The sequence below is a fragment of the Pongo abelii genome, chromosome 20 (assembly GCF_028885655.2).
Source record: "Pongo abelii isolate AG06213 chromosome 20, NHGRI_mPonAbe1-v2.0_pri, whole genome shotgun sequence".
In the NCBI taxonomy this organism is placed as follows: Eukaryota; Metazoa; Chordata; class Mammalia; order Primates; family Hominidae; genus Pongo; species Pongo abelii.
In genome coordinates, this window is record NC_072005.2 from 37922 (window position 1) to 52270 (window position 14349).

A 14349-nucleotide genomic window follows, 5' to 3' on the forward strand; every position below is an offset into this window, starting at 1 on the left:
AACAACAGAAGAAATACCCTCCTTGTACAATAAGAGAAAATACTATTTTTTTCCATAAAACCATAAGGGTGTGGGCAGTGTAAACCTAAAATTATGCACGAGAGCTTCCCCATCGCTCCGTGTGGGTAGAGAAATGTGTCCTAACTCCCAGCACGTCTGCTCTCTTGGTGCTGGGAATCCATGAGAATTCCTGAGCCCGACACACAGCGTCTCAGCTTTTCTCATCAGATGCAGACCAGTGCATGCATGGTGCAGCCGGGCAGCACAGAAACAGCGAGAGGCCACTGGCTCCCAAACCAAAGCTGGGCCCTTCTGGCTTTGGAGGACCCTCTGGGGATGGCTGTGGTCAGCACAGCTCTTTCCTTCTCTGCTCTCACAGCTGTGGTGCCGGTGGTCTTTGGGAAGCACGGAGACTCCCCCAGTCAAGGCCAATAGCTGGACTCAGCTGCGTCATCTCCCTCACCCCGAGCTTCCTCTGCTCCTTACTCCTCACTGGCCGTCCCAACACGGCCACCTGCCCCCCAGCAAACCACACGAGTCGTGTGTACCGTAGCTGCATCCACAGACTTGCCCTCATCCCTCACTGTGGTCCTGGCTTTCAAGGCCATTGCACCTGGGAGGAGACTGAGGTGTTGGCTGGTGTCAGGGCCTCTGAGTCTTTCCCATTTGCTCCTGATCCAAGTGACTCTGTCTGCAGGGTCTGGCTGGGAACCTCTCCCCCATCCACTGCCAGAGGCTCACATTCTGAACCCAGATACATCCTGGTAGTCTGCGTCCTGGGATACCTGAGCTCCTTGGCCCTGGGAAGCTTCAGTGTGACTTTCTTGGCCAGGAACCTGTCTGACACCTGCATGGAGCCAAGTCCCTAACATTCAGCGAGAGTTCTACAGTGCTGGGTCACCTTCCTTCCCATCCGCCAAGGGCAGGTCTCCTCCATCTTGGCCCCTAGGGTGGGGCTCCCAGGCTGCATATTTGCCCCCCGCCCTCCCCGCCCAGTGCTACATTACCCTCATCGTAGGCTAAGGCCTGACAGGAACACCCTGCAAGGGGCCGGGGAATAAGATACTTAAGTTACCCACTTTCAAAAAACAAATTTACCCTTTACTCTCCATTGAAAAAGTAAGCTCTGTATGTTCTGTAATCATTTCAGGGAAACCAGCCCCTGAATTACCCGTTTCAGAAGTGCAGCCTCCAGGTGCACAGAGGTTGACATGAGCAGAGGGGAGGGCTTCGGGCCAGAGGGACAAGCTTTGGGCCTAAAGGACACAGGGACTGGACGAACCTGTGGAAGGGGTTCAGAAGGGGGCTGAGGTGTCGGCTCCAGGCTAAAATCCTGTGTGTGATCCTTCAGGCCTCACAACAGGCTCTACCCAGCGGACCTCCCAGGGATACTGCCCTCCCCACCCGAACTCAGGCCCGGGGGGCATCCAGCCACGTGCTCACTCACACCGCGCTCTTAGCTCAAGTGCCTCTGTTCAGAAGCCTCTACTAGGAACGTGGGGCAGAGGCCTCCCCGAGGGAGGCTGGGTCCTTCAACCTGCAGCAGCCTTTTGTTTAGGCCCCTCTCAGCAGTGAAATGACCCTTGTGTGTGCTGATCCACCTGACCCTTGACCCCAGCACTGTGCTGGGAGAAACGCAAGGGGCGGGTTGGTTTCTGGCTTCTACCATCACAGCAGGTGAGTTTGCCTGACAGCTGAGCTGCGCTGAGCCCAGCAGGGGAGCCCTCTGATCTGAGAAACACAGTCCCGGAACAGCCATAAGGAACAGAGGCACTGAGACCGTTTGTCAAACAGGTGCCCTATTTTACTAAAAACCACATATACATTACATTTTACAAAACAGCAACTATCTGATCCCTCGGTCCCTTCCTTAACCCCTTAAAAAGAAGGGGATATTTGGGGACCAACGGGAACAGGTTCCCCTCCAAATGCTGAGGGCTACCCAGGCATCTCCAGACCCCTGGTCCAGTGCAGGGCAGGGGGCAGCGGAGCCAGCTCACTGCTCCCATCAGCCCAGGGTTCCTGGAGCCCATCCAGAGCCCTCAGTGCCTAACCAGGGCCAGAGGGACCACCTGGATGGGCCTCAGCTGGACTCACAGCCGCTCCCTTCCTGGGCGGGGTCCGGCCTCAGGAGGAGGAGTGTGGGTATCCATAGTGGTTGTGGTCAGCCTCGCCCAGGGTCAACGTCAGTGACAGGCTGGGCTTCCGTTCCAGCTCCTCCTCCTGCAGACAGTGCTGTGGGGGTCGGGCTTTGAAGAAGTCTGAGATGTAGCGGACCTGGTAGAGCGGAGGGAGGTGAGAATGGGCAGGGGGCTGGCCAGGTACCAGGAACATGGGCATGAGAAGGAGGGGGATGAACAGGGTCCCAGGTGGGAGCGAGGGGCCTGGGTGGGCAATGAGAGGAATAGTGCCTGGGGTGGGAAGAGAGCGCTCTTAGTGGAGGACCAGTGGGGAGCACTGAGGAGCTGACAGGCCCAGGGAAGAACTGCAGTAGGGCCAGGGGTCCAGAGAAGGACTGGGGTACACGGAAAGGAGTCCTGTGCACTGGGATGCAGGGGAGAAATGGGGGGAAGGAGGGGGTAAAGGGAAGGACTGGGGTTGGGGGAAGGGGTCCCAGGGAGGACTGACAGGGAAGAGGCCCAAGGAAGGACTCAGTGGGGCAAGGGTACCCAGGGCAGCACTAGGGTTGGCTGGGGAGTGGTCTCTGGACAACACAGGGGATGGAGTTAGGGTTAGAAGCTCACAGTGAGGGCAGCCACCAGTGCCCCCTGCAGGAGGCCAACAAGGACATCGCTCCAGTGGTGTTTGTAATCAGACACGCGGGTGTAGCCCACGTAGAGGGCAAAGGCCACCAGGAAGAACTGGACTGTGGGTCGCAGCAGCCGTGCCCACTTCCAACAGAGCCGTGCCTGCACATACAGCTGGAGTGGGGAGAGGACGTGTTAGCCTGTGCACCTGCCAGGCGCTCCCCCTCCCCCTGTACAGACGTGTTAGCCTGTGCGCCTGCCAGGTGCTCCCCCTCCCCCTGTACAGACGTGTTAGCCTGTGCACCTGCCAGGTGCTCCCCCTCCCCCTGCACAGACGTGTTAGCCTGTGTGCCTGCCAGGCACTCCCACTCCCACTGCACAGATGGCAGCACTGAGGCCGGAGGCAAACACTGGTCAGCCCAGGGCCTCCCGTTTTTATAAACAAATCAGTTAGCCCCCATCACCACCACTACCCACCCATTTTACAGCTGGAAAAACTGAGGTCCAGGGAAGGGAGTGACTTAGCCATGGTTCCCCTGAAAATCAAGCCCCGGAGAAACAAGACTCACCGCCAAGAACACCATGCAGTACATCCCAAAGGAAGAGTGTCCCGAGTAGAAAGACAACCTGAGGAAGGAGAAGGAGCAGGTGGCTCACTCAGCGTCTTCCTAACTCCCGCTTGTCCCCGCCCCGCCCACAGAAGGGAGGGTTCAACACGGAGGCTGCTGCTGTTAGATGCAGTCAAATCCCAGTAGCAGAAACTGTTCCCCTTTTCTGTTCCAGTTATCTGATAATGGAATAAGAGTCTCTGATTGGGGCTGTGGCATGAGATGCCTCATCCGTTAAGACTCTGAGGCCTGAACCCAAAACCCAGGGCAGACAATTGTGTCCGGCAAGCAGGCAACACCACAGTTTCGTTTTCACCGTGTTTCTTTTCAGGATTTTCTCCCATCTGCGGAACTGAGGGAAGACTTATTTTTATATAAATTCAAGATTCAGTGAAGGACATCAAGAAAGACAGAAAATAGCAGAGCAAGAAACTTCAAAAGCAATTTTTTAAAATGGCAAAAAAGTCACAATCAACTTCTTTGGAACTAATCAAAAGCTTGCAGCCACCAGAAGACTTGATCAAGATAAACCAGCTAAATCTCAGAACAAACAGCCTTGTGGCATTTTAACTCATCCTGGTCCATCTCCCACTGCCTAGACTGGTGGTGGCCTGAGGATTCCAAGAACAAACTATTTGCAACTGTGGACGGGAGTATGGCTGAAGGGCTGGCCTTGATCTCACCTGACTGGACATTCTTCCCAGTGCTGAGGTGCTACCTGGGGGACATTTGTAGGAAACATTCACAACAAATTTATTATTCTCTGCTGCCTGGGGCCACAGACAGCAGATGAGGCAAACAACAGACTAACCAAACAGAGCAGGGGGAAACGCCAGGGAATAAAATGCTCCGGGCGATGAGGGCCTGGAACGCAGACAGAGCTGTGCAGGAGCTCAGGAGAGGCCCGAGAGGGCCCGAAGCTAAGCTCTCACGTCTGGCCGCCTTCAGGCTCTGCACACACAGGAAGCAAAAGCTAAGGCAGAGTTGAAAATGTGTTTAACCGTGGAAGGGCTGACCCCACATGCACACAGACCCTTCTACAAACTCTGGGAGGGTTTTATGGGTTTTTTTGATTCCAGATGTTTAAGGAAATCTCTGTCCTATCACTGACCACTGGGCTAAAAGAATAGGAAGAAACGGCCACACGTGACAAAAAATACAGACTTTACAACCAGAAAAGTCATTAAACAAATAACTACTGCAACAAACAGCAAGAACAAACCCGGGGGAGGGCGTAGGATCATATTTCCAGAGTTGCTATATTATAATATTCTAAACACCCAGTTTAAAACAAAACAAAACAGGTCGGGGGTGCGGTGGCTCACTCCTGTAATCCCAGCACTTTGGAGGCTGAGACGGGCAGATCACGAGGTCAGGAGTTCGAGACCAGCCTGGCCAACATGGCAAAACCCCGTCTCTACTAAAAATACAAAAATTAGCTTGGCGCAGTGGCACACGTCTGTAATCCCAGCTACTCGTGAGGCTGAGGCAGGAGAATTGCTTGAACCCAGGAGGCAGAGGTTGCAGTGAGCTGAGATTGTGCCACTGCACTCCAGCCTGGGCGACAGAGCAAGACTCCAACTCAAAAAAAACAAAGAAAATAGGTCAATTAAGATTATTTGGCCGGGCACGGTGGCTCAGCCTATAATCCCAGCACTTTGGGAGGCCGAGGCGGGTGGATTACCTGAGGTCAGGAGTTCGAGACCAGCCTAGCCAACATGGTGAAACCCCGTCTCTACTTAAAATACAAAAAATTAGCTGGGCATAGTGGTACGCACTTGTAATCCCAGTTACTCGGGAGGCTGAGGCAGAGAATCTCTTGAACCCGGGAGGTAGAGGTTACAGTGAGCTGAGATCGTGCCACTGCTCTCCAGCCTGGGGGACAAGAGCGAGACTTCGTCTCAAAGAAAAAAAAAAGATTAGTCGGCTGGGGCCAGGTGCGGTGGCTCACGCCTGCTACTCAGGAGGCTGAGGCAGGAGAATTGCTTAAACCCAGGAGGCAGAGGCTGTAGTGAGATGAGATCACGCCACTGCACTCCAGCCTGGGCGACACAGCAAGACTCTTTCTCAAAAAAAAAAAAAAAAAAAAAAAAAAAGAAAAGGAAAGAAAAAAAAAAGATTATTCAGCCTGGCTGAAAAAAAGAAAAAAAAAAAGATTATTCAGCCTGGCCGGGCACAGTGGCTCACGCCTGTAATCCCAGCACTTTGGGAGGCCAGGGTGGGTGGATCACCTGAGATCAGGAGTTCGAGACCAGCCTGGCCAACATGATGAAACCCCATCTCTACTAAAAATACAAAAAGTTACTCGGGCGTGGTGGTGCACACCTGTAGTCCTAGCTACTCAGGAATCTGAAGTAGGAGAATCTCTTGAACCCAGGAGGCAGAGGTTGCAGTGAGCCAAGATCACACCACTGCACACTGCACTCCAGCCTGGGTGACAGAACAAGATTCTGTCTCAAAAAATAAAATTAATAAAAATAAATGAAAATACAAAAATTAGCCAGGCGTGGTGGTGCACACCTATAATCCCAGCTACTGGGGAGGCTGAGGCAAGACGATTGCTTGAGCCCAGGCATTCGAGACCAGCCTGGGCAACATGGTGAGACCCTATTTCTACAAAAAAATTTAAAAACCAGCCGGCTGTGGTGGTGTATGCCTGTAGTCCCAGCTACTTGGAAGGCAGAGGCAGGAGGATGGTTTGAGCCCAGGAATTCAAGTCCTGGGCAAGATAGCAAGACCCCCAACTCTAAAAGAAAAAAAAAATTAAAAGCAAAACAAACAAACAAAAAAGACAGTAATGAGGAATTGAAAAAAGAAGATATAACCTAAGCAAACCTCAACAAAACGACAGAGATCCTTCCTTATCAGTAATTACATTGAATATAAATAAACACTCCAATTAAAAGTCAAAGTTTCATTAAATGCCTTAATTCAATAAAAAGATTAATATATAATGAAAAAAACATTAAAAAAAGTCAGAGATCTGGCTGGGTGTGGTGGCATACACCTGTAATCCCAGCACTTTAGGAGGCCAAAGTGGGCAGTTTGCTTGAGCTCAGGAGTTCAAGACCAGACTGGGCAACATGGCAAAACCCCATTTCTACCAAAAAAAAAGATAAACAGTAGCTGGATCTGGTGGCACATGCCTGTAGACCTAGCTACTCGGGAGGCCCAGGTGGGAAGATGGCTTGAGCCTAGGAGTCTGAGGCTGCAGTGAGCTCAGATCATTGCACTCCAGCCTGGGTGACAGAGTGAGCCTCTGTCTCAAAAAAAATCAGAGATTGGACAATACATTAAAAAACATGGCCCAATATGCTAGGTATAAGACACTTACTTTAGAGTCAGAGACATAAACAGGTTGAAAGTCCAAGAATGGAAAAAAAAAATTCCATGCAAACAGTAACAAAAAGAGAACCAGAATAGCTATATTAATATCAGACAAAACAGACATCAAGACAAAAATTGAGACAAAACCCATATATCTCATTCTATGATGATGAAATGGTCAATCTTTCAAAAATATGTAACAATTACAAAGGTAAATGTACTAAACCACAGAACCCCAAAATACTTAAAGCAAAAACTGACAGAATGTTACAACATGGATGAACTTCAAAAACATCCAAGAATGCACTAACTTATACAAAAATTAGCCGGGCGTGGTGGTGCACGCCTGTAGTCTCAGCTACTCAGAAGGCTGAGGCAGGAGAACGGCATAAACCCGGGAGGCGGAGGTTGCAGTGAGCGGAGATCGCACTCCAGCCTGGGAGACAGAGCGAGACTCTGTCTCAAAAAAAAAAAGAAAAGAAAGAAAAAGAAAAAGAGAAGGCAGACACAAAAGACCACATAGTGTATGATTCCATTTATATGAAACATTAAGAACAGGCAAATCCGCAGACAGAAAATAGGACAGTGGTGGTTGCCAGGGGCTGGGGGAGGAGTGACAGCTAACGGATACAAGGGTTCTTTTTTTTTTTTTGAGACAGAGTCTCACTCTGTCGCCCAGGTTTGAGTGCAGTGGTGCGATCTCTGCTCACTGCAAGCTCCGCCTCCCGGGTTCACGCCATTCTCCTGCCTCAGCCTCCCAAGTAGCCGGGACTACAGGCGCCCGCCACCACACCCGGCTAATTTTTTGTATTTTTAGTAGAGACGGGGTTTTACTGTGTTAGCCAGGATGGTCTTGATCTCCTGACCTCGTGATCTGCCCGCCTCGGCCTCCCAAAGTGCTGGGATTACAGGCGTGAGCCACCGTGCCCGGCCCACAAGGGTTCTTTTTCTTTTCTTTTCTTTCTTTTTTTTTTTTGGAGACAGGGTCTCGCTCTGTCGCCCAGGCTGGAATACAGTGGTACAATTTTGGCTCACTGCAACCTCTGCCTCCCGAGTTCAGGGGATCCTCCTGCCTCAGCCTCCACAGTAGCTGGGAATGCAGGTGCACCCCAACGTGGCTGCTGGGAGTGCAGGTGCACCATCGTCGTGGCTGCTAACATTTTGATTTGTTGTAGAGACGGGGTTTTGCCATGTTCCCCAGGCTGAGGGGTTTCTTTTCGATGTGATGAAAATATTCTGGAACTAGGTCGAGGAGATGGCTGCACAACATTGTGAATGTACTAAAAATGAATTGTACACATTAAAATAGAAAAAATTGTGAATTTTATCTTACACAAATTTTATTTCAATTTTTTAAAAAGGTCAACAATTCGGTGAAAAGTTTAAGGACTTATCAGTAGAGATGGTAAGAAGATAGTGCAGAAAGCCAGGCACCGTGGCTCACGCCTGTCATCCCAGCACTTTGTGAGGCCGAGGAGGGTGGATCACCTGAGGTCAGGAGTTCGGGACCAGCCTGGCCAATATGGCGAAACCCCGTCTCTACTAAAAATACAAAACTTAGCCGGGCGTAGTGGTGGGTGCCTGTAATCCCAACTACTAGGGCAGCTGAGGCAGGAGGATCTCTTGAACCTGGGAGGCAGAGGTTGCAGTGAGCCAAGATCGTGCCACTGCACTCCAGCCTGGGCAACAGAGTGAGACTCTGTCTCAAAAAAAAAAAAAAAGATAGTGCAGAAGAGGGTAGGGCGTGAAATTTAGGGGAGACAGAGACAGGGCATGCTCCCCTCGGCCTCCCAGTGTCTGCAGGGCCCACGGAACCCTGAGGTCTGGCTCCTGCCTGGCCAGCTGCCTGCTGGCTCTTCATGATTTGGCTCCTGGGCCTTCTTCAGCTCCCATTCCCCCCACGAGTGAAGGCTGCTGGTCCACACCCACCTGGCCTCGGTGACGTCGGCAGGGTTTCCCCTGCACACTTTCTCCAGCTGCACATAGACCGAGCAGTTGATCCGGCTCCAGTCGGGGTCGCAGACGGCTAGGAAGTTGGGCCTCAGACGCCCAATCATGTACTTGGCCAGGTCTGTCAGAGACTGGCTCACAGCAGCCCCGAACAGGAAGGTCCCCAGCACCTTGTATACAGCAGCCACATAGTTGTTGAAGTCAGAGCGAGAATAGAGCCGGTCTGTGTACACCAGGTAGGCTTCCCCGGCCGAGACCTGCAAGTGGGGCAGCCGCGGGAACCAGTGGGAGTCTCAGTCAGTCCAGGGGCCCTCACTCCTCCCCACGGGCCTTCTCAAGGCTGCTGGAGAGCTGGGGACTCTAAAGGGGGCCCTATTACCCACAGGTACCACTCAGGGCAAGGCTGTGTCCCCCAGCCCCACACAGACCTCCAGGACAGGGCTGTGCCACCCCCCATCAGGCCCCCAGGGTAAAGCTGTGCCCCACCCCATACCCCTACCCAGTCCCTCTGAGCCCCTCCTGCCTTACAAGGACGATGGTGGCCGTCGTAGTGACCCCAGCCATGAGCCCATGGGTGATGGTATCTGGACGGTAGGGGTACCGGATGGAGTCATCCCCACAGTAAAATCCTCGCTTGTACGGGGCGTTCACCAGCGTCAGGATAGCAAAGGGCAGGGAGGCTGGTGGGGAAGAAAAGCCTGGGAGCTGTGAGGTTGTCTCACCCGCTGGGCCTTGGGGCCCCACACACCTGCCTTGGGGCCGCACACACCTGCCTTGGGGCCGCACACACCTGCCTTGGGGCCACACACACCTGCCTTGGCCTGGAGGCCTCCCACCTCTACTCTCACCAGACAGCAAGGAAGAGCTTTTTTCACAGCCCAAGTAACACCCCCTTTCCCATCCCCCTCAGACAAACACAAACTCCCCAGGCCCTCTGCCCCTCACACCCTTGCAGCCTCGCAGCCTCCTTTCTGCTCCTTGAACAAACTCAGCAAACACCCACCTTTGCACAGCCACTTCTCTCTGCCTAAAATATCTTTTTTTTTTTTTTTTTTAAATTTTTAAAAGTAGGGACAGGGGTCTCATGTTGACCAGGCTGGTCACAAACTCCTGGGATGGAACGATCCTCCAGCATCAGCCTCCCAAAGTGCTGAGATTACAGGTGTGAGCCAACGTGCCAGGCCCCAAAGTATCTCTAACTTATGTGCCGGGCCCCAAAGTAGCTCTGAGTAACCTCCACTCTCACCTCCCCTGCTGACTGTCCATGCCAGCGTCCCTCTCACAGAAGGAAAGGTCTGCTCTTTTTCCCTCTTCCACATGCAAATCCCACGTGGAATTAGGCAGCCACATGTGGGACACTGGAATTAATTTCCCCCCATCCACCCACCGGCACCAGGAGGGGCCTACCATGCTCAGGGCCTGGCCAGGGCAGATGTTTAATAAACATCTGTTAAAATAAGGCAGGACTTATTTTAACCTAAGAGCTGGCCAGAGAAGTCAGGAAGAAGCCAAGGAAGGGCACAGCTGAGACGCCTTCGTTCACGCACTTGCCCCTTCATCGACGTGGTGACCAGGACAGACCCAGCCCTGGCCTCAGGGATCAAAGACACATTCAGAAGCCACTTACGGAAGGTGTTGCCACTGGGGCTCCTGGGGCCCTGCTGAGCTGAGGGTGGCCAGGGAAGCAGGAGTCATCTATGGAGGACGGGGCAGAGGGCAGGTGCACAACAAAAGCCCGGGTCGGCTAGCCCAGAGACAAACCAAGGCAGGGCGTCCTTTGGCCCAGCAGGGCAAGTACAAAAGGGTGTGGCTTTTCTAAGTTCTGAATGTCAGCGGAGGGGCAGGGAGCCCCGCACTCCTCCCGACGTGCTAACTTCAAGGGCCCTAGGACACCATACACCTTCCATGCTGGCTATGTCTGGGGAAATAATCCAGTGAAGAAAACAGGTCTGCCTCACAGAGCAAGAAAGGTGGAGGGAATGCAGAATCGAATGGGCAGGCCCGGTGCGGTGGCTCATGCCTGTAATCCCAGCACTTTGGGAGGCCAAGGCGGGCGGATCACGAGGTCAAGAGATCGAGACCGTTCTGGCCAACATGGTGAAACCCCGTCTCTACTAAAAATACAAAAATTATCTGGGTGTGGTGGTGTCCCAGCTCCTCGGGAGGCTGAGGCAGGAGAATCGTTTGAACTCAGGAGGCGGAGGTTGCAGTGAGCTGAGATTGCACCACTGCACACCAGCCTGGCGACAGGGCGAGACTCTGTCTCAAGAAAAAAAACAAACAAACAAAAAACGGGCAGCGCCAGGGCCTGGAGGCAGGGCAGGACTGCGGAGAGGGCGGGACGCAAGAACCTGGCTTCTGCTCCCACACAGGAGGGGCTGGAGCTGCTGTGAGGGGAGAGGCCTTGGAGGAGGCTCCTGCAGTTGCCGGCCGGGTGGAAAGTCAGGGTTACAAGATGCTGAGAAGGGAGTCCAGCCCCTACCCACAGCTCTTGTCGGGCGGAGGCTCACACAGGTTAGCCTCCGTTTCCGACCTCCCTGCCCCAGCAACTCCAACTAGAGACTCAGGCACCCCCATGACGACAGGCGCCAGGCTTCCCTCGGCCTGGAAAGCTCTCCCTGGGGTCCCCAAAACAGACACCTTCTCTTCATTTAGCCCCCTGGAAGCCTTCCCGCCCTCACACTGCCCTCATGCCAGCATCTGGAACCTCAGTGTTGACTGAACTGTGATGTGCTCAAGCTTCCAGCATGGAGGTGCACTGGGCCTGGCCACCACCCCTGGCACACAGCAGCAACAGCCAACCCCATCTCGGCTGTACCTCCCGCTGCTGTGTGACCTCCGGCAGGTGACTCAGCACCTCCCTCACAGGCTGTTGTAAGGGAAATGTTTGTTATTTACATGTTGCTTAGTGCCTGGCATACAGAAAGTGCCACCTAAATGTTTAAATAAATAACACCATAGGTGCTCAGGAAATGGTACCCAGGGCTGGCAGACACCCACAGGGACTTCTTCCTGTCACCTGGCCCACCCTAAAAAAGGGTCTCCTTCGGGAGGTAAGAGGACTTGGCCTCTGCTGTGAGATGGCAGAGAAGCAGGAAACACACTGGGGAGGAGGGCACCCCCCAGAGATAGAATTCCAGGGCCATTGTCTGTTCAGCCGCAGAGCAAACACTCGGCCTTTGTTCCCGGGACCCTGCGGGAGGGGGGCCTCGGGATGCCCCTTCCGCCAGTCTGGCCCGCAAACCCGCCTGACAGGTTTGGTTCTCCTGGCCTCCCGGCCCCCTGCCACCCCGTTCACCCGAAGCCTGGGACCCAGCCTTTATCTCCAGTGTCTCCCCCGCCCGAGCCAGGAGGGCGGCTGGACCTCCCCGCATGTGCAGGGGTTCGAATCCCGCCGACGCACTGGGTGCCGGGACCGAGGGTCAGCCCCTCTCCGCGCGCACCGGGAGCGCCCACCCCAGGGGCGGAGGCGCGGACGTCCTGCCGGGATAACCCACGGCCGCCCCCACCTCCCGGGCCCGCCCGGGCCGCCGCCCGCGTGAATCACCTCCCAGGCCAGGCGGGGCGGGAGGGGAGGCGCGCGCGGTTCCTCCGCAGCGACTTCCTGCTGCCGGGGCGGGGGATGCGGCCCCGGCTCCCCGGGCCTTTCGCGACCTCCATCCCCCTGGGCCTGGGACGCGGGGACCCCCGGGCCTGGGAGGGCGCGCGCAGTGGGGGCGCGGAGGGAGGTCTGGTCCTCACGCGAGGTCCCCGCCTCCAGGGTCCTCGGAGGGACGAGGGCGTGCAGCCTCCCCGTTCCCCTGCAAACTTGCGCGGAGCCGGGGGCGTGTCCGTCCCGGGAGGGTCCCCCCGCACCCGAGTCCCCGCGGCTCTTACCGACCAGTAAGCACAGCACGTCGAGCAGCACGAAGACCCACCTCCGCTGCATGGTCCCCGCGACCCCCGACGCCGGTCCCAGCGAGTCCCGTCGCGTCCCGGCCCGGCCGCGGTGTCACGTGGGCGCGGAGCCCGCCCCGTGCAGAGGGGAGGGGCGGGGCGGGGAGGGGGGAGAGGAGGGGAGGGGGAGAGGAGGAGAGGGGGGAGGGGAGGGGCGAGGAGGGGACGGGAGGGGCGGGGCGGGGCGGGGGGGGACGGGAGGGGCGGGGCGGGGGGGGAGAGGAGGGGAGGGGGGAGAGGAGGGGGGAGAGGAGGGGAGGGGGGAGGGGAGGGGAGGGGGAATGGGAGGGGCGAGGGGGGGAGGGGAGGGGCGAGGAGGGGAGGGGAGGGGCGGGGAGGGGAGGGGCGAGGAGGGGAGGGGAGGGGCGGGGAGGGGGCGGGGAGGGGAGGGGGAGGGGGAGGGGAGGGGGCGGGGAGGGGAGTGGAGGGGAGGGCAGAGGCGGGGCGGGGCGCGGAGGCCCCGGGACCGCGCGGACTCTGCCCCCACCTGCCCGGAGCGTGCGGGCGCCACGGGGACCTCGTCCGCCCGGAGTCCCGGCCCTGACCGGGGGTGTGCGGGTCTCCGAGCGGCGTGAGGTCCTCAGAGGCTGGAGGTTCCCCGCGGGTCAGGCCGGCGGAGCCCCGGGCGGGGACGTGGAGAAGGAAGACGAGCGAGCGGCGGGACCGGCAGGGCCGCGGGGGGGTGGGCTCCGGCCCCGCAGGACGGTTCCCCGACTTTCCTCCTCAGGAAACGGCAGCCGCGCTGTGCACCTTGAATCTCAGAAAGCAGGAAGCACCTCAAAGTTGAAGGGGCGACGTGGCTTCATTTCAGAGGAATTTCTTTTCTCCTAATACTCAAAATCCTGGCGCGTCCTTCGATCCCTGGCACGTTAGAAGCTCAAGTTCCTCGGCACCCACCTTGCGACGGTGTAGAGTGTCCCCGGCGCACCCCTGTGCCCAGGCACCGTTCCTATTAGCGCACTTGCTATCCCATTTCACAGAAGAGCACAGGGGCGCCAGGAGCTGGGAACCCCATGAAATGGCGCCGGGGTCTGTGCCCCCACCAGGTCCTGGGGAGCCCTGAGCTGAGGGTGCCTGGGGATTGAGGGCACCTGAGCCAGGGAAACAGAGGCCCAAGGGACCCACACTGGGTCCTTTCGGCTGGGACCATCCGGGAGGCCTCAGGAGTGTCAGACCCACGTTTCCAGCCTTGACCTCTGCCACTCACGGTCACTTAAATGGGAAGTGGCAGGGCTGGGATCAGAAACAAGACTGCTGGGCCCCAGGTCCGCTGCCACCCTGAACCTCCTCTAAAACCTGTTCAGCACCACCATCAGCCCCCCGCCCCAGCAACACCAAACTTGCACGTGGGGCAGGGGGCGTCATGAGGGAATTCCAAGGGCAAGGGGCTCTTGGGAGACAGCAAAGGCACCCAGTGTGGTGCTGGGTGGGAAGACGGTGCAAGCTGACCTGTGGCCCTCCAAGGGCAGGGGTGAGGTGCAGGAGGTTTCAGGCTTCCCTGCTGCACTCACGGTGGGGTGGAGGGGCTCTAGCTCCCGTCAGAATTAGGATTGTGATGGTTCTGGTGCCTAGCATAAATGCTACATAAATGTAGGCTTCTGCATCACTACTGCGCTTTCCCCCACACTTCAACCTGTCTGCAAATGAGTGACCACTGCTGTCAGTGTAGTCTTGACAGCCAACCCTCATTTTCTGCTAAGATGGAGAGGGTGCAACGTCTACTGGAGTCAAGGAAAGGCAGGGTTCTTTATGGAGTACCTACTGTGTGCTGGGGAGCAAGG

General features: G+C 56.0%; 1 protein-coding gene across 2 annotated transcripts; it reads right to left on the reverse strand.

Annotated features, from left to right (window-relative positions):
• Positions 1–1782: 1782 nt before the first annotated feature.
• On the reverse strand, positions 1783–12669 carry PLPP2 (phospholipid phosphatase 2). Of its 2 annotated transcripts, none has more exons than XM_054538509.2 (6): positions 12550–12669; positions 9161–9312; positions 8612–8889; positions 3317–3374; positions 2745–2921; positions 1783–2277 (listed from the first exon to the last, which is right to left on the reverse strand). In XM_054538509.2, exons 2-6 carry the CDS (start codon positions 9194–9196, stop codon positions 2128–2130), a joined length of 699 nt encoding a protein of 232 aa, XP_054394484.1. In that variant the 5' UTR covers positions 9197–9312; positions 12550–12669; the 3' UTR covers positions 1783–2127. The 2 variants fall into 2 exon arrangements, with proteins under 2 accessions (XP_054394484.1, XP_054394483.1); XM_054538508.2 differs by having other exon boundaries at positions 12509–12658.
• Between the last annotated feature and the right edge of the window lie 1680 nt (positions 12670–14349).